The sequence below is a fragment of the Schistocerca cancellata genome, chromosome 12 (genome assembly GCF_023864275.1).
Source record: "Schistocerca cancellata isolate TAMUIC-IGC-003103 chromosome 12, iqSchCanc2.1, whole genome shotgun sequence".
Classification (NCBI taxonomy): domain Eukaryota; kingdom Metazoa; phylum Arthropoda; class Insecta; order Orthoptera; family Acrididae; genus Schistocerca; species Schistocerca cancellata.
Genome location: NC_064637.1, coordinates 18,969,537 through 18,990,127, shown reverse-complemented (window position 1 = coordinate 18,990,127; position 20,591 = coordinate 18,969,537). Strand labels below are relative to the sequence as shown.

The 20,591-nt window shown below is 40.6% G+C and overlaps 1 protein-coding gene across 1 annotated transcript in view; it reads left to right on the top strand.

Moving 5' to 3' along the window:
* Positions 1-20,591, top strand: part of LOC126109837 (chondroadherin-like protein) — a 222,495-nt gene that overhangs the window by 189,811 nt on the left and 12,093 nt on the right. The window contains exons 15-16 of the mRNA XM_049914896.1: positions 3,050-3,262; positions 12,516-12,720. Coding sequence (XP_049770853.1) covers positions 3,050-3,262; positions 12,516-12,720 — 418 coding nt within the window. The remainder of the gene's footprint in view (positions 1-3,049; positions 3,263-12,515; positions 12,721-20,591) is intronic.

Here is a 20,591-nt window from a genome sequence, read left to right as displayed (position 1 = left end):
CAGTTCATAACCAATAGATTGTGGTCAGAGTCCACATCTGCTCCTGGAAATGTCTTACAATTTAAAACCTGGTTCCTAAATCTCTGTCTTACCATTATATAATCTATCTGATACCTACTAGTATCTCCAGGATTCTTCCATGTATACAACCTTCTTTCATGATTCTTGAACCAAGTGTTAGCTATGATTAAGTTATGCTCTGTGCAAAATTCTATCAGGCAGCTTCCTCTTTCATTTCTTAACCCCAATCCATATTCATCTACTATGTTTCCTTCTCTCCCTTTTCCTACTCTCGAATTCCAGTCACCCATGACTATTAAATTTTCATCTCCCTTCACTACCTGAATAATTTCTTTTATCTCATCATACATTTCATCAATTTCATCATCATCTGCAGAGCTAGTTGGCATATAAACTTGTACTACTGTAGTAGGCATGGGCTTCGTGTCTATCTTAGCCACAATAATGTGTTCACTATGCTGTTTGTAGTAGCTTAACTGCACACCTATCTTTTTATTCATTATTAAACCTACTCCTGCATTACCCCTAATTGATTTTGTATTTATAACCCTGTATTCACCTGACCAAAAGTCTTGTTCCTCCTGCCACCGAACTTCACTAATTCCCACTATATCTAACTTTAACCTATCCATTTCCCTTTTTAAATTTTCTAACCTACCTGCCTGATTAAGGGATCCGACATTCCACGCTCCGATACGTAGAACGCCAGTTTTCTTTCTCCTGATAACGACGTCCTCTTGAGTAGTCCCCACCCGGAGATCCAAATGGGGGACTATATTACCTCCGGAATATTTTATCCAAGAGGATGCCATCATCATTTAACCATACAGTAAAGCTGCATGCCCTCGGGAAAAATTTCCCCTTGCTTTCAGCCATTCGCAGTACCAGCACAGCAAGGCTGTTTTGGTTAGTGTTACAAGGCCAGATCAGTCAATCATCCAGACTGTTGCCACTGCAACTACTGAAAAGGCTGCTGCCCCTCTTCAGGAACCACACATTTGTCTGGCCTCTCAACAGATACCCCTCCGTTGTGGTTGCACCTACGGTACGGCCATCTGCATCTTTGAGGCACGCAAGCCTCCCCACCAACGGCAAGGTCCATGGTTCATGGGGGGGAGAGTTCAGTAGGAGTATAAAAAGATATGCATTTGTGTCAGAATTTCAAAGCACTCAGTGAAGAACTATCAACATTTAGTTTTTTTTAAATACAGGTATGGATACATGTAGTACAGTACTGTAGTACTTTTAAATGATATTTTGTGTATCTTCTTTTCATTGGTGTACACTGTACTCACACAAATCTTGTTGACTGAAAATTATTGACTGATGTGCATTTTCATTGTGTTTCCATTTGTTTACTATCAACGCCAGCAAGTGGACAGGTTATGTTACCTGGGATACGTGTACTGTGTGCAATACTTCAATTCTTTTATCTTGGCGGTTCGCGCATGCCCGCCCAGACGCGGGAGATTGGTACGTTTACAGTTGTATGCGCCAAGAGAAGTAGCGCCATAGTATAGTTCACAATCTTACGTTTAGGGGGGAGCACGCAGTTTATGAAGTAAAGCCACCACGGCCGCATTAACCCTTTTGCTGCTACAGAGACGTGCTCTCCGCATTCCGCGCTGTGCGCGATTTTGTCATCTATGCACTGCTCGCCTGTGCAGACACATGGTGTTTCGACTGCTTTGACACACTTTATCATTTGATTTCACAAAAAGCATTTGGCCAAATAAATTGATTTTTACACATCTTCTTGACTGATAGCTGCCCCCCCCATAAATGACTTAATTTTATTTCGATGTTCAACGCAGTTATTGTGTAGCATTAGATGTAGTAAACCATTGCACAAAATTTTAAAGAGTTTGCAAAGGTAAAAGTCCACAGTGTATACTTTTTCATATGGTTGATTTTAGTTGTCACTATAAATTTCAAAAAATTACATTCAAACGAATAAAATTCATGAAGTAAGACACTTCGATATTGTTTTAAAGTAAAGAAAATATGAAGCACCGAGGAAGGTTTGAACTCGGCACCTTTCAATTAGCAGCTAAACACTTTAATCATTATGCTAATGTAACTTGTCATCCAGTAGACCTTCTGAAGAACTTTAAACTAGCACGCAAAATGCAGACAAACACTGTTCGTATGACTATGAATTACTCACGTTTCGTCAAAGTACAGTAGGAAAGAAACAATTACCGCTGTTCTTTATTGCGAAAAAGCGGTTAGTTAGAATGATACAAACACCTTTCCTTGCTATCACCTGAATTAGGAGGCTTATTGCTTGTTTGGTTTAATTAATTAATAGAATATGAAGCAATTGGTATAAAGAATGCTTTTTCCAAACTTTCTATAAAAGAAAATCTGCTATCAAGACATTGCTTTTGTTCAATTACTTTATTTATGACTGAATGTTTCTAAAACTGAAGACACTCGTCCGTGCTCTGCACTGCAGTCGAGCTCTGGCAACATCTTTCTCTGTTCATTAGCTGACTGTGTTTTGTGACGTCAGATACGCAGAATGAACCTAAACTCGGCAGCCGTCGTAAATGATGCGTAGTTTAGTACACAATAGTGTAAGTCAGGTTTCTATTACATTTTACATACTGCCATGTTTATGTGTAAAGTACATTGTAATACATTTTTGAAAAGAAGAGACAAAGTACATTACTGGATAAAAAAAATAGAGGGTACTCTTTTAAAAAGATGTACTGCTGTTCAACATGTGCTTGATACATTTATTTTTTTTATTTTTCTTCTTTATAAAAAATTATTTGAGGTAATCAGGATAAATAGGACACCCTGTATGGATGGAGCACTTTTTTTTATGTCTGTGTTAAGTGTAAAAATTCAGTTGTTTTTACAATAACAAATATGAAAGAGGTTAAACAACAATTTAGTGCATAAATAATTGGACTGGAATAAAATATAAAGTATATACGTGCATTTATTCCTCAACTCCAACCGAAACATCCACCCACGACTGGACAACCGTACAGGTAGAAATACCTCACCTGTGTGGCAGGCTGGACCGTGAGACGTGGCGGCGGCTGCCGGCACTGCGGGAGCTGCGGCTGTCGGGGAACCCGGTGGCGGCAGTGCAAGCCGGCGACCTGGACGGGCTGCGAACCCTGGCCCGCCTAGATGCCAGCGACCTGCCACAGTGCACCCGCATCGAGGCTGCCGCTTTCCGCGGGCTGAGGTCCCTCCAGGAGCTCGCCGTCTACGGATACCCCAGGTCTGTGATCGCAGTGCTGCAGAATTTGACGTGTCGTGGGGAACTTGCGGACAAACTCCGACTGCTCGTCAGGGATATTGGGTTCTGCTTCCCCGTGCGACGGAAGTCTCTGCAAATGCCCTCGTCGTGCTCTTACCTGAAAGCCACAAATGTCAAGAATAAATGCTTGGCATTGCTTAGCATAGCACAAACATCTATGTCTCCTCGACTACTCTGTAATTGACACGCAAGTACATAAAAAAATATTCAATGGATCTAAATAACTTGGCATCAGCTGAATTGGGTACAGATGTTCTACATGTTGGTGACGTAATACAGCTGACACCAAATTATTCATTCACAAAAACGATTTTGGTCTAATTTCGAATGGCCGTCCATCATCATCTATGTAAATAACACACTGAAGTGTTTGACATCGGAATCAGAGAGCCAGTTTTAGACTATTTTCCAACCATTTAATTTTTGAATACCACGTGGGAAAAATGAACTCACAAGTCTTCCCTCCAAAACCCGATTTGTCTTATTTTATGAGGGAGGGTCTGAAAGTAATGCGCAATAATTTTTTTCTCCCCCATTGTTGCAGCTGGAATATTGAAATTTTACAACAATACAAGTTTGTCCTACAGAGCTGTAGGGACTGTAGTAATGTCTCCACGTGGTGTGCATTCTTCCGAGAGGGCCTCGCGAAACTTAGTGTTTCGCCGCACTCCGAGCGGGCAGTGGGAGCTGCAGCGCTGCACGGATTGTTATTGGTGGGCTTTGCACAACATGGGAGCACTGATATGCTACAACTTCCATTAAAAGTGTGGTTAAATTTCACCGTGCCCTTTGTGACAAGTGCCACAACATTAAAGCTGACGGTGTCATTCTTCCTCGTGACAGCGCTCGCCCCCGTGTTGCTGCTCCTGTTCAGAAGGAAATAGCCAGATTCGGGTGAGAGGTGCCCCGGCATCCACCGTACCGTCAGGATTTTGTGGCACCTGAGTGTTATCTGTTTGGTCCCGTGAGGAAATTCCTGGCCGAACAACACTTTGCGATGGATGCAGAAGTGAAATCCAAAACTGCAGATGGCTATACTCCAGCCAAATGGACTTCTACAAACAGGCCGTAGTGAAAGTGGTACCATGATGGGAGAAATGTGTTGAGAACATTGGTGATTATATAGAAAAGTACATAAAAGATGTAAGTTCATTTGCAATTTTTTTTACTTATTAAAGGTTTTGGTAAAAAAATTATGACCTCGGGGTAGATCAGTTTGAATTCCGTAGAAATGTTGGAACACGTGAGGCAATACTGACCTTACAACTTATCTTAGAAGAAAGATTAAGGAAAGGCAAACCTATGTTTCTAGCATTTGTAGACTTAGAGAAAGCTTTTGACAGTGTTGACTGGAATACTCTCTTCCAAATTCTAAACGTGACAGGGGTAAAATACAGGGAGCAAAAAGCTATTTACAATTTTTACAGAAACCAGATGTCAGTTATAAGAGTTGAGGGGTGTGAAAGGGAAGCAGTGGTTGGGAAGGGAGTGAGACAGGGTTGTAGCCTCTCCCCAATGTTATTCAATCTGTATATTGACCAAGCAGTAAAGGAAACAAAACAAAAATTCGGAGTAGGTATTAAAATCCACGGAGAAGAAATAAAAACCTTGATATTTGCAAATGACATTGTAATTCTGTCAGAGACAACAAAGCACTTGGAAGAGCAGTTGAACAGAATGGATAGCATCTTGAAAGGAGGGTATAAGATGAACATCAACAAAAGCAAAACGAGGATAATGGAATGTAGTCGAATTAAGTTGGGTGATGCTGAGGGAATTAGATTATGAAATGAGACACTTAAAGTAGTAAAGGTATTTTGCTATTTGGGGAGCAAAATAAATGATGATGGTCGAAGTAGAGAGAATATAAAATGTAGACTGGCAATGGCAACGAATGTATTTCTGAAGAAGAGAAATTTGTTAACATCGAGTATAGATTTAAGTGTCAGGAAGTCCTTTCTGAAAGTATTTGTATGGAGTGTTGCCATGTATGAAAGTGGAACATCGACGATAAATAGTTTGGACAAGAAGAGAATAGAAGCTTTCGAAATGTAGTGCTACAGAAGAATGCTGAAGATTAGATGGGTAGATCATATAACTAATGAGGTATTGAATAGGATTGCGGAGAAGAGAAGCTTGTGGCACAACTTGACTAGAAGAAGGTATCGGTTGGTAGGACATGTTCTGAGGCATCAGGGGATCACAAATTTAGCATTGGAGGGCAGTGTGGAGGGTAAAAATCGTAGAGGGAGACCAAGAGATGAATACACTAAACAGATACAGAAGGATGTAGGTTGGAGTAGGTACTGGGAGATGAAGAAGCTTGCACAGGGTAGAGTAGCATGGAGAGCTGCATCAAACCAGTCTCAGGACTGAAGGCCACAACAACAGCACTTTTTGGTCTTCCCTTGTATTACCACAATCATTTCTCTCTATGTAGATCGGAGTCAGTAAAATATGTTTGCATTGGTTGCACTGTTAGCAGAAGGCTGGTGATTGAAACTTAGTGAAAAGATCTCTCCACAGTAAAAACACCTTTGTAATACTGACTGTCACCCCCAACTAGCTTATCATATGCATAACACGCTCTCCCATCTCTCAATAATTTAGAACCTGCTGCCCTCCTTTGATCTCTTTTGATGTTATTTGTCAATCCTATGTGGTAAGGATCCCATACCATGCGGCAACACTCCAGAAGAGGAGATACGAGCATAGTACAGGCAACTCCTTAGCAGGTGTGTTACATCTTTTAAGTGTTCTACCGATAAAATGCAACCTTTGGTTTGCCTTCCCTCACAAGAATTTCTGTATGGTAGTTGCAATATAAATTCTTTGCAATTGTAATACCCACGTATTTAGTTCAACCAACTGCCTATAAATTTGTGTGTGTTTATTTATTTATTTATTTATTTATTTTTCACATAACAATCTCTAACTTTGTGTTGTTTAGGGTCACTTGTCACTTTCTGCATCATGCAGATATCTTGTCTACATCATTTTGCAATTTGTTTTGGTCCTCTACTGATACAGGTGATGCTGTAAGTTAATGTCCAGTAAACAAAATAATAGAGGTGCTCGAATTGTCTTCTAAATCATTTCTATAGGCTAAGAACAGCAGGTTTCAGTAGACATCTTCCCATCATTGCTGTGAACTGTGACCTTTCTGATAGATCATGAATCCTGTCACACAACTGAGTTGATGCTCCCTAGGAATGAAATTCTGTTACAAGGTACTTGTGAGGAACAGTATTAAAAGCCTTCAGATAATCTAAAACTGTGAACTCGATATGCCCTGTTGCAGCACTCGCACTTTGTCAAAACGAAGAGTCAGTTGTGTTTCACAAAAATGACATTTTCTGAAACCCTGTTTGTCACATGTCAATAGATTGATTTCTTTGAGGTATTTTATTATGTATATATTGCTAAATCCTACTGCAAATGAAGTTGGCCCATGTAGTATTAGAAGGTATAATTTATCCTATTATCTACAGCCAAATATATATCTCCAAAAGTGCTACCAGTTTAAAATAATCATGTTTGCATTTAATGTTGCAACAGGAGGAATATAAAAAATCTTAATAAATGCACACATGTCCAGAAAAACCAGAACACCTTGAACGACTAGAGGTATGACGTACACATTCACAGGACATGTAAATTAGTATGTTCTGCAGAAATGATTAACATTTCAGTCATCTCAGTTCAGTGTTTTTCTTAAAAATGAAATTCCTCAGCTGTACTTAAGATTTTTTTATATTTACTTCGTCACTACTAGTTTTGATGTTGTGTCAGTGCCATCTTCAGGCCTGTACACTTTGATGAAATCAGTTGTGTGTGGCTCAGCCTAGCAGTCCGCAGTGAGACCAACACGTGCTGCACGTGGACGGTGGGCAGTCTGCTCGCCGTCCGTGTGGAGCACGTGTTGGTCTCACTGCGGACTGCTAGGCTGAGCCACACACAACTGATTTCATCAAAGTGTACAGGCCTGAAGATGGCACTGACACAACGTCGAAACTAGTAGTGACGAAGTAAATATAAAAAAATCTTAAGTACAGCTGGAGGAATTCCATTTTTAATAAAAAGTATACCAGCTGTGTCCCACCTTCGTCCAATTTCAATATGGATGTATGAAGATTAGTTCAGTGTGTCTCCTATTGCTTAGTAGACACAGGGTCTACCACGGGTCCTAATAACTTGTTCCACGCAGTATGGCATTGACGTGTATAAGACACGAGTAGCATTCTGGGGTATAGACCGTCCGTGTTGTATTCACCTGCCTCCAAAGTTCGTCTGTGAGGATTGACATTGGGTCACAGCACTGCAGCCTTCTTTGGACCGTATCCCACACTTTTTCGACTGACGACAAGTCTGGTGATCTGGTCATTAGGGCAAAAGGCTGACATCCTGTGACACCAGGAAAGCATGTGTTCGTGCAGCAACATGTAGTAGTGGATTGTCTTGCTTAAAAAATGCCATCTGGGGCATTGTGCGGAAAGGGTATGGCTACAGGTTCCAGGATGTCATTCACATAGGTCACACTGATCACGGTGCCCTGGACAAGAACCATCTGTGATTTGTGGTAGAACTCAACAACAACCCTCACCATCGGGTCACAAGGTCTTGTGCGAAAGCAGTGACAGCAATGCCGCTCTTCCTGTCTGTGGAGAGCCCAAGTGCAGCCACCATTTTCAAACAAACAAACCAGAAAACATTATCTCGTGCCATTCCATTCCCCGATGACATTGCTCCGTATATCATTGCCGTTTAGCACATTTCTGAACATTTTTCAAAGGCGGGTGGAGAATTGGGCGAGACGTGCGTAGCCTGTGCCGTAACGACCGGTGACGGACTGTCACCCTGATAGTGTACGATGTGTTACACTATTCCACTATTGTGCCAGAGCTGAGAAGGGTAGTCCTGCAATGCCGTTCGGATGAGGTGTCGATCTTCTCAGTGGGTGGTCTGGGTAGTGCGACCTAACTCGTCTCTACGTGTTCTACGGCCTTCTGTGAAGCATTCTGCACACACCCGTTGCACTGCCAGAACAATTTGTCCCACACGAGCAGCAGTTTCCCAGATGTATGCATCATATTCTCTCGTGCCAATAATGTGCCATCTTTCAAACTAGATGATTTGACAGCACTTTTTGTGCGTACATCTGCAAGGCATCCTGCACATCTGCTCAAGTCACACTGATCCATTACCTTCAGTTTATAGCGACAAGAGCAGTAGGAACAGTTTACCGGTAGGTAGTGTCACAATATCGATGTTGACCGTGAACCTACGGGCCAACATTGGTCAAATGCTAATCATTTCTGCAGAACGTATTAATGTACATGTCCTGTGAATATGAATATAGTCTCTAGTCGTTCGAGGTGCTCTGTTTATTCTGAACGTGAGCGTACTTTTCTGATGAGGTTGGCACACTGTTGATAGAGTTCCAGATTTTAACTCAAACCTGTGGAATATGACAAAAACTTGTACTGTCTCATTATCAAGCTCAACATGAAGAATTCATTAACTGAACTGGTTCAAAAATAGTGCATTTTAGCCTCAAAATGTGCCACGCAACAGATTCAAACTGACGACTTCTCAATAAATGACTCATGAGCCCTGTGCCTGGCCTTCCATTGCCTATACAATTACATATAATTTCTTATTACTACAGTTTTAACTTCTCGTGATATACAGAGAAGAATTAAAAATTCATAAAACTTTAATTATCACAATATGTTATTTACAAACAAATGACACTTCTGAAGTAATGAGTATTGTTAACTTTCACATAGAAAATATCATAAAATTTTGGCTTTTAAAAGTCATTTTTGGTACCTGCAAGTTTCTATTAACTATTCTAGTTAAATACGTTTTCATCTCCCCCTAAATCTACAATCTGCAAACCACTGTGAAGTGTGTGGCAGAGGGTGCAGCCCTCTGTACCAATTATTAGGGTTTCTTCCTACCCCTTTCAAATATGGAGAATGGGAAGAATTGTTTAAATGCCTCTGTGCACGCTAACCTTGTCTTCACAGTCCCTATGTGAGCAATAAGTAGGGGATTGCGGTATATTCCAAGAGTCATCATCTAAAGCCAGTTCTTGAAATAATGTTAGTAGGCTTTCTCGGGATAGTTTATGTCTACCTTCTGAGCCTGCCAGTTAAGTTTCTTCAGCATCACTGTAACAATCTCCCATTGGTCAAATAAACTTGTGACCATTTGTGCTGACCTTCTCTGTATATGTTCAATATCCCCTGTTAGTCCTATTTGGTACGGGTTCCACACACTTGAGCAATGTTCTTGAAGGTGTCACACAAGTGATTTCTAAGTTACCTCCTTTGTAGATTGATTACACAATCAAATTGAAATCTACCGCCTGATTTACTCATGGCTGAGCCTATGTGATCATTCCATTTCATATTCCTACAAAGTGTTACACCCAGATATTTATATGATCTAGCCGGCCATGGTGGCCGAGCGTTTTTAGATGCTACAGTCGGGAACCGCGCGATCACTGCGGTCGCAGTTTCGAATCCTGCCTCGGGCGTGGATGTGTGTGATGTCCTTAGGTTGGTTAGGTTTAAGTAGTTCTAAATTCTAGGGGACTGATGACCTCAGAAGTTAAGTCCCATAGTGCTCAGAGCCATTTTTTTTTATACGAGCTGGCTGATTGCACTGTAACATAGGATACTATGTTTTTTTTTCATTTTCTGAAGAGCAAAATTTTGCATTTTTCAACATTTAAAGTAAGTTACCAACCTTTGCACCACATTGAAATCTTATGAAGATCTGACTGAATATTTATGCAGCTCCTTTCAGACAGTACTTCATTACGGATAACTGCATCATATGAAAAATCTTAGGTTACTAGGAATATTGTCCTGAAGTTGATTAACATACAAAATGAACAGAAAGAGTCTCAGCACACTTTCCTGGGGCACATCCAAAGTTGCTTCTACATCTGATGATGATTCTCCATCCAAGGTAACATGCTCTATCTTCCCTACCAAAAAGTTCTCAATCCAGTAACAAATTTCACTTGATATCCTATATGATCATACTTTTGACAATAAGTGTACGTGTGGTACTAAGTCATATGTTTTAATGCTACAGATTTGTTAGCTGATACAAACAAATGCCTTTCAATTTAGTTTAACCTTAGCATGGGTGTCCCTAGGCATAAAGTGCAGCAACTGCAAATAATATTGTCTTGTGCAATTCCATTGTTGTTTTCTAACTGTGAGTCCATGCATTTTCCTTTGTTATTGCTTCAGCTAACACAATGATGTGTTGCATTGTCATATGCCCAACGGAGTATCAGCAATAAAAAATATACAGTGAGCTAGGTGAGAAAAAATTTACGATCCATGCTAGAAAATGACTCGTGACTACGAGCTAGCAGCACAATCTCATAATGAGGCAGTTGTCTAAGAGATAATCAAATAAGTGGTTGGTTTGGATATGATGCAACTGAGCTGTTTCATGCTCTGACTGAGTCATTACTGCAGGGTAACACCTGAATATTGCAACAGTGTGATATAATGGATGCTTATTTTATTATTGTTTAATTAAACCATGCTTTAGCTCATATAATGTAAGTTTATTTTATCATTGTTTGACTAAACTAAGATTGAACTGTGATTTTGTGCATACATGTTTACCTCGGTAACATAAAGACAGTTGTTATTTACGGGGGTACAAAGTACACCGCATGCCTGCTCGTGTTCTGGAAAACAGCATCCCATCTTGAGAATTAAATGCTGTTTATGTTCGAAATGTTTATATTTTGAACATATAACTATGAAATTTTACAGTCTTTTTTGGAAATTTCTATGTGATAATTCTACAACATTGTCCAAAATTTTCCCGGGTTCGATTCCCGGCGGGGTCAGGGATTTTCTCTGCCTCGTGATGACTGGGTGTTGTGTGATGTCCTTAGGTTAGTTAGGTTTAAGTAGTTCTAAGTTCTAGGGGACTGATGACCATAGATGTTAAGTCCCATAGTGCTCAGAGCCATTTGAACCATTTTTTTGTCCAAAATTGCATTAAAAACAAATTTGTGCCTTCCAAGATATGAAAAATCTGAACTGACTGAAGAGACCCATGTATACCTGAAGTTTTCTGATAATGGTTTTTGTCTTCTGCAGGTAATTACATTACTTCAAGTGATATTAAATAATGATTAATATGTACAACAGGAAGAAATGTATTGGTAAATATACATTAACTTAGTAAAAATTACAATGTGTCACTCACTTTACTTGAAGTGTGTATCGCCTGCTTCTTTATGGATTTTGTATGTATTTCATTAACCAGCTGGCCCAATTATACAGGAACACTGGTGAACACAGAATGTGATGTGATGTGCTTTCAGCTGAACATGCATAGACTGTTTTGTCTGTATCCCAAATGATATGTATTTGAGTGTGGTGTGGTGACTCTACAATGTGGTGAAAGTGGTGTGATTGTCAGAAAAAAAAATTCTTTGGTGCTGAACCAACAATTTCAGCGAATGCCAAAATGAATGCTGGTATTTACTACAACAGTTTAGGCCTTAAGCATTGTCACCAACATCATTTTCTTATGGCCTCTGTCACACTTCAATGTGGGGTCAGCCTTGTTAATACGGATTTGGCAGTGTTAGTGTCAGAGGTTGGCCGGATGGGTTTAGGCCTTTATATGTTTCTCTAACTTTGATTTGATACTTTTCTGTATCAGTATGATAAAGTTATTGTAGACATGACAAGTACCATTGTATTGTGATTCGAAGAAACAGGTAGGTTTTCTGGATGGGCCAATTCAAAGGTTTGATAGGAGCCTACTCATACATTTTTAGGATAACTTTCAGCATGCAGTAGGTACATTCTGAAGTGAACCAGGGATAACCTTTTTATGTGCCTCCAGAATAATGTAAATGCTTTGAGCAAATTAGAATTTAGTGGAAAGTTATTCCTATAGATTAAACAGTGTAACAGAACCTACAAGAAGTACTGTACACAATTTTTTCCCCAGCGGGCATGTGTGACACTAATGGAAACTTGTCAATAGTTATAAATCCATATACCATAAATTTTAACTTTTGATTTAGAGTGCTCCAGATGAAAGATCGGTTTCCAACCTTTTTTTGTTACGTACAGTCTAAGTCAAAACTCTTTTGGACCAGTACACCGTGCCCGAATCCGTTACTTGTCTGTTAATAAATCTGAGCATTCTCCAGGCTGGGCTTCCTGGATGTGCGCGCCGTGCTGCGTGGCCTGCCCCCGCTGGAGAGCCTGGACCTGGAGGCGACGGAGGCGTCCCTCGGCAGCGACCAGCTGGCGGCCACACTGCACCCCCGGCTGCGCCACCTCGGGCTGCACGGCCGCGCGCTGCGACAGGTGTCCGGGGGCGCACTGGCCGGGCTCCGTGCATCCGGCCTCGAGGTACCGCAGTGCACCCTTCCTACTGTAAGACAGCGTAGTGGCTGCCGAATTAATTTTTCATTTATTTGCTTACTTTTATTAGCTCCGTAGACAACGTGCATTGTAGATATGAAGTGAAGTGCGCAAGTTTCTTTTCTCTGCAGTTCTATTCAGTACCTTCTAATTAGTTATGTGATCTACCCATCTAATCTTCAGCAGTCTTCTGTAGCACCATATTTTGTAAGCTTCTACTCTCTTCTTGACTAAACTGCTGATCATCCATGTTTCACTTCCACATATGGCTACACTCCAGACAAATACCTTCAGAAAAGGCTTCCTAACACTTAAATCTACGTTCAACATTAACAAATTTCTCTTCTTGAAAAATCATGTTCTTGCGATTATTTATCTGTCAAAATTTTTACACATTTAAAAACACTGATGACATGATTAAAAAGTAGAAAATGAAATAATTTATTTGTATTGGCAGTTCAATGATGCCAAGTATTTACTCATCATTATAAGATATAATTTTTCAGTTGGTAATCACCAGACAAGGATTTAAAACATAAATTCTTGTCATAGCACTGACAAAATAATACAGATGAAGGTTTAAATGAAGGTTTTTTTTTAAATTAAATGAAACTGAAGCAAAATGCGTAACACAGTTAACAATTTTAATAACACATATGAAAATATAAAGTGATGAAAAGAAAGAAATTAAATCTTAATAAACACAAAAAAAATAACTTAAAAACACGGGAAAAGATTGCAAAAGGAAAAAGGGTACAAGAAACGAAAATGAAGAATTGGCCAGATGTGAGTGGGACTGACACACTGAAGGTTCCGTACAAACTTAATTACCTACATAGACTGTTCATTCATTCCAAGAATCAAGAATTTCAATGATTTTAGCCTGTTGTCAACACTGATACTGTCAGGATATTAGTCTGAGGGATCCCAAGACTTTCAAGAATATAGGTTTTTGATAAGTTAATTCCTAAGTATGAATATATGTGACATAACTGGCTGTATCTTTCGATTTCCCTGACTTAGAAACTTCACTGTATTACATTACCAAGGGACCTTAGAGCTTAATGTGTGACATAAATTCAGCTTGAAATGTCTATCCATTCCTGAGAAAAAGGGTTCTGAAAAGTCGGACCGACAGATACACAGAGAATGAAGTGATCCTATTAGGGTTCTGTTTTTACCGATTGAAGTACAGAACCCTGAAAGTAAATAAGATGATTAGAATGATGTGGCAAATGATTATAAATGAAAGAAATAGTGCTTAAACAATTAACTGAATGAAAGTAATGATCACAGTCATGTAGATAAAGAGATAAAAAATAAGTAGTACCCAATGAAACCTGTATATACAGCGTTCAGCATACTACCCAAATAATTTAACCGCTATGCTACAATGCCATTCTGAAACTTAATGCTATTCTTAAGGCCCTAGTGGATCAAGAGAACTTCTGAAATACTTTTTTGTAACTTACTTGCAAATGAGGGCACACCAAGGTGTGATTCCTGGGAACCTGACCTACACAACTGTAAAAGGCAGTCTGAAAATGTTAGTCCCACCCCTGGGGACCTCTCCCTACTAGCTAAAAACAAATGTGGTAGATTCTTTGAACACTATTGTATCTGTACAGACCAGATATCATTACCCAGTACAGGTGTATGGGTCTCTGTGTAACTCTTCACACCACATGCATCATTTTATGTGTCTCGGTCTTTTCATTATTTGTATTTGCAAGTTTTTTCCACTGGCTGTGATGTGATGGTGGCTGTTGCCGTACTGCTGTAGCAGTGTTCCTGAAGAGGTAATGACAGATGACAAATAATGTTTGGTCCTCTAGTACATCACAGTTCCGAGTCATATCACCCGCCGACTGTGCCAGAATTGTATGGCCGCTTTAATAATGACCTTTTTATGTTACTGAGGATCCCAACAGAAGACAATTCAATACTATTGCTCCTTTTGAGGGAGTTTTTGGAAGTTTTATGCTCTGGAAAGAGTTATAGGACTACATTATTTTGTAGCTATTAAAATGGTGATGGTTGCAAGTCATAACCCTTGTGAACTGGGACCGAACTGTAACGTAGTTCTAATAATGAGTCCACATCTGTAGCTAAGTGATCAGCTGAGTTGAGTACCATGCGGGGGACCTGGGTTCAATTCTCAATACTGCCAGGGATTCTTCCTCAGTGGGAGGACTGGAAAGGGTCAGACCGGGCCTCATGATGCCAAACGAGGAGTTTACGAGGTGCTTTCAGTAAGTAATGCAACACGTTCTTTTCTGAAAGTGTGGGGGTTTTGTTTGTGATCCCAGTACACCATATTATTCCCCACTCTTTTGGCTACAAAACACTATTTTTCAGCATAATCTCTGTTCAATGCGACAGCTTACGCTGCTTTACTGGGAGGGCCCATATACCAACCTGGTACCACTCTACTGGTCGATGTCGGAGCCAACGTCTTTGTGTGTCAGTAATTTCCCGTCATCCGTTTACTGCTTCCCGTGGAGTCCACCTTCCTCGGGCCAAACGGGTGGAAGTCAGAAGGTGTGAGATCCAGGCTGTAGGGTGGATGAAGAAGAAGAATTTAATGGAGTTTTGTGATCTCAACTCGGGTGCACAGACCTGTGTGAGGCCTGGCATTGTCACAGAGAAGGAGAAGTTCCTTTGCATTTTTGTGGCGACAAGCGTGCTGAAGTCATTTCTTCGGTTTCCTGAGGGTAGCACGATGCACTCCACAGTTGGTCATTGCACCGTGTGTGAGGACATGAAACAGAATGACATCTTCCGTATCCCAGAAGACGGTTGCCATGACTTTATCAGTTAAGGGTGTGGCTTTGTACTTTTTCTCTGGAGGAGAGGTGGTGTGGGGCCACTCACGGATTGCCCTTTTGTTTCTGCAGGACATTTCAATTTCCACTGTTCTTAATATAGTTTGATGGCATCCATTACAAAATATACACTTTTCAATTCCACAGAGCAAAATACAGTGACGTGCGATAGAAGAATGGTTTATGAAGAGGCGGGCAATGCACTTTGGCACACTTAAGACCAAATAACATGTCTTACATTTCCTCGAACACATATGTTTTATGTTTCAGACTTTTCAGAAAGATTTGCACTACAAGATGAACATATTTTTGAAAATTCAATTGTTTTTTAGTATTGACCCGGTTTGCAAATATCGTAGATCCGAAGTTGATGCGCAGAGCAGTCTGAGATATAGTGGATAGTCTCCCCGTGACCCATGTTTACATTTAGCAATTTTGCTGTTTCCCCTTTGTTTACTCTCACGTCAATTGAAAACAAAACAGATATCTGTGGCCGGGAGCCATCAATTGAATTAAAATACATTCACATAATTACGGAAGGCCAAAATATGTCATTAGTTTCAGATTTTATTTTACTTCCACCTTTCTGACTGTCAAGCATTGATTGCCTTGCAGAACAATGAAGTTATTTTTGTCTGTCTTCTAAAGAAATTTGACTTTTATTAACCTTTTCCACAGAGGCAGTCAATGTATTTGAAACAAAATGTTTAATTCCACAGTACTGGCTAGTTTCAACTGTTCACTGCATTTCAAGTGCATGTTTTCATCTTCTAGCATGTATGGCATTATGCCATAATAAAGAACCAAACATGATATAATACAGTACGGGTGCTCCAAGAAAATTTGCATCCCGAAAACCACACTGAAAAGCTTAATATCAGGTCGAGGTCTGCTTGATTGGGAATCTGAACATACGAATGTGCACTTTAAGTATGCACTTTAAATGTGCACACAATGTTCATGAAATTCCAATGCATTTGGAGTATCCTCTGATGTCCTGTTTCTTTTATGACGTAATGTATGATCTTTCAATGTTTTACACGTACGTACATACGGGCTTCCTATGTCACGGTAGTTGTGCAAGCGCAGTAACGCCTGTTATCTGCGCTCAAACAAACCTAATTGTAATGGGTAGCGGGAAATTATTGCAAATGGTGGTTTGAAAAGCGTTACTTTGAAAGTAAATATCCTTTTACGTAAGTTGAACTATGTGTGAGAATGTACCATGAATTTCTTAAACCACAGAGCATTTGACTCTCATTTAAAAATCAGCTCTTTGATGACGAGCCATTTAGAAGAATTTTGAACTCTGTAAGATCAGACATTTGTCATTATTAAAAATTTTACTGGCACATTTGTGTGATCCTTAAAGTGTAACAAGCGCAAAAACAATCAACATTATATGCAAAATCTTAGCTTCTCTTGCAGCTTATTAACCGTAGAGACCAATATTATATGTGAAAGCTTTGTTTTGCTTGTAGCAACACTGTATATTAATTTAAACTATTAACTTTCCCTGTTTGTGTGTTCACGCTACGTAACAGGGATGTTGCTGTTAGCTGAATACATCAGGTGTCCTATGCTCTGAATGTCCGCTGTCATCGGCTGCCGAGATCACACGACATGAGCTATGACTGGCTTACAGAAACGCATCACAATCTCGATTTCAATGATTCGGAAAGTAACGTGCGGTGTTCGGTGGAATTCCAATGTATACTTTCGTAATACGAAAATATGCAATGTACACGTTGTTTTCTCTGAGTTTCGTTTTCTAAAGTGCCGGGAAATTCTACACCCGTGTATAAAACCTTAACCATTCAAAGGATTGATAAGGGAAAATATACTATCACTTAACACCGAAAAAGTGTGTTTTCAGCCAGGAGAAAGTGTATTTTTAACCAGAAAATCTGGGAAAAATTCGGGAATTTTTCTTCCTTGTCCGCGTATACACCCTGTTCTGGTTCGAAGTGATGAACCCACATTTCAGCTCCTGTGACAATATTCAACAAAAAAGTGTTACAGTCAGCCTTGTAATGTGCAAGCAGTTCGACACAGATTGTCCTTCATTGTTCTTCACAGCCCTCCACTAAGCAGCGAGGAACCCAGCGAGCACACACTCTCGAGCAACACAACTGGCGGACGGGAGTGTCAGCACTACCCACACAGACACGCAGTTAAGCAACGAGGGTTTCTGTCGACCGTCTTCAACGAGAGTGACCGCACATTCGAACACTGCTCGAGTCACAGTTGTGTGCGTCCGCCCGACACACGGGAGATCGGAAGAGTTTGCGACGACAACAGACGCCTCGCTCGACGACTCGCCGCGCTTTTGTTCGCTGCCAGGTCTCTGTTGACGTTCTGTGAGCACCTGTGAATATCTGCAATGCTCTGTTTTTCCACCGATAGAAACTCGATGCCAGCTCTGTTACAGATGCCATTTTTCAGGCTACCACCTATTGGAATTATAGGGGCTGACGAAGCAGGAGTATTCCACAATGTCCCACAGCAAATTCTGCATTTTTTCAACCAAAATGTGTCGCATTACTTATCGGATGCTCCGGGTACTCTAGTGGTGGCTTGAGCTCTGCTAACCGGACGACAGCTGGGAGAGCTGTGTGCTGACCACACGCCCCTCTGTACTGCATCTCTCAACAATGTCATCGGCCGAGGATGACACGGCGGTCGGGTGCGATCGCTTGGCCCGTTTGTGTCCAGACTGGAGCAGCTTTCCTCTCCTTTTTAATAATAACCTCACTATATTGCTGAGGAGTCCAACAGAAGGTGCTTAGTTACTGTCGTCTTTCTCATAGGCTCATCTGGTAGTTTTGAGCTCTGGTGACCACGATAGGTCTCCAACTGTTATTTTCTAGCTATTACAGTGTTTCTAACTCTCTTAACAGGAGATTGACTACCGTATTTACTCGAATCTAAGCTGCACTTTTTTTCCGGTTTTTGTAATCTAAAATACTGCCTACGGCTTAGAATCGAGTGCAAAGTAAGCGGAAGTTCTGAAAAAAGTTGGTAGGTACCGCCACAACTAACTTCTGCCATCAAATATATGTAGCGCTACACAGGCGTGCTTTGCAAGCACAAAGATAAATACTGGCACAAAAACCTCTGCGTCAGTAAATAAATTAAAGAAAAAAAAAAAAAAAAGGTGAAAGACGAGCTTTTTTTCTCCGCCCCGAGTTTGGACCACTGCATTTTCATACATTATCCGACGAAGTAAATACAAATCCCATATTGTTCATCTTCGAATGTAGCAGCATTTCAATGTACTACAAAAATCCGACTGGCAAGACTGTTTGGGATGTGTGTCAATATGGCCAACTCTACGTTCTGAATTTTGCGCTACCTTCAAGAAGAGATGGTTGCTAATAGGAACTTTTATGAATTGTGAATCACTTGCAGTATTCTCTTCACCATAAGAATAATACAAATATAAACATTTTGCCATGTATTCTTTCAAGTTTGCTGCTATCTCTTTTAAATCCTGTCTGCGTAATAAACTATGAAACTAGAGTGAGACAACAGCAAACGTGGAAGAATGTACATATCGTGTCATGTTTATATTCGTATTATTCTTATGCCTAATAGTGATACAGTCAGAAATGAAGCACGGCAGTTGACTAGATTTTTAAATCTAAAATGACTGTAATTTCTGTGCGGAATGTAATGTACTAAAGAGGCATCTGCAAAGATTTTCAAAGGGAGAAAAATTTTTGATGAACTCTCATTCAGAACATCTTCTATCATATGCAGTCTATTATTTGGTTCTTGTTGATCATTATCAAAGAAAGCAGCAGTGTAAGTAACAACAAATAGCAGTCTCTTGCCAATGTTTCACTAATGAGACAATTCCTCTCTTTTTTTTATTGTAAGCGGCGGTAGCGCGCACAAAAGCGAGCCGTGCCGCGAGCGGTGACAGGTTGTAAACACTCATCACCAGAATGCAACAAACAATGCATGACACAGTACAGTAATGCATTTTCAGCTTAGAGTGGTGTAAACACCTATAACAAAGAGAACGGCACTTATCAGATCAAAGAAAAATGAGCAGTCAATTCAAACTAGACGAATCACGTGAAAAAGGAAGGGTACCCGTATAAATACGGACAGAGCGCCTGACACATAGCTTAACTGCTAAGCTTACAATTTTAACCAAACTACTGTAGCTGTATTGTCATTCATTCGACCTAAATTGTGTCTCATATTACAATGGACCAACTTTGTTTCGATTTGGAGGTGGGGTCCAAAACTTTTCTCTCCCCTCGAATTTCGAGTCTCAAATTTCAGGTGTGGCTTAGATTTGGGAAAATTTTTATTCCTCGATTTCGAGTCTCATTTTTCATGTGTGGCTTAGATTGGAGTGCGGCTTAGATTCGAATAAATACGGCAAATTACATTCGCCGACATGAAATGCCGAGCACGTGCCAGGTCAAGTATCGAGCCTGCATGTCTGTAGCAAAGTGAGGTGAGCCACGGCCCTCCACAGACTCTGTTCCCCGTGTGGTGCTGTCCTGTCCCCACATACCCTGTGGAGCAACCTCTGGTAGCTGTGTTCAGAAACTGTAGCTGGAAGCAACAGGCAACAAAAATCTGAGTGAGGTACGGAGGCACGCTCCCGTGGCACTCTGCACAGTTAAGGCAGTAAGGAGGACGGAAGTCTCGATCTTATGCAGATTTCATTTATCACGACGATCGAGGTGATCCACGTTGTGGTAAATCGTTGCCCTCCTGTTTTGTGTTTGGCACCGGTGATGTAGGTGTCGCTATTATCCACCGAGGTGACAAAAGTGATGTGCCAGCGGCGGTAGTGTCGTGTACCTGAGGTATAAGAGGGCAGTGCAGTGGCGGAGCTCTCATTTGTACTCGGGCGATTCACGTGAAAGGGTTTCCGATGTGATTGTGGCTGCACAGCAGGAATTAACAGTCTTTGAATGCACAGTAGCAGTTGGAGGCAGACATATAGGACTTTCTGTGTCAGAAATCGTGATCTACGATCTCGAGAGTGTTCCGAAAATATGAAAGTGT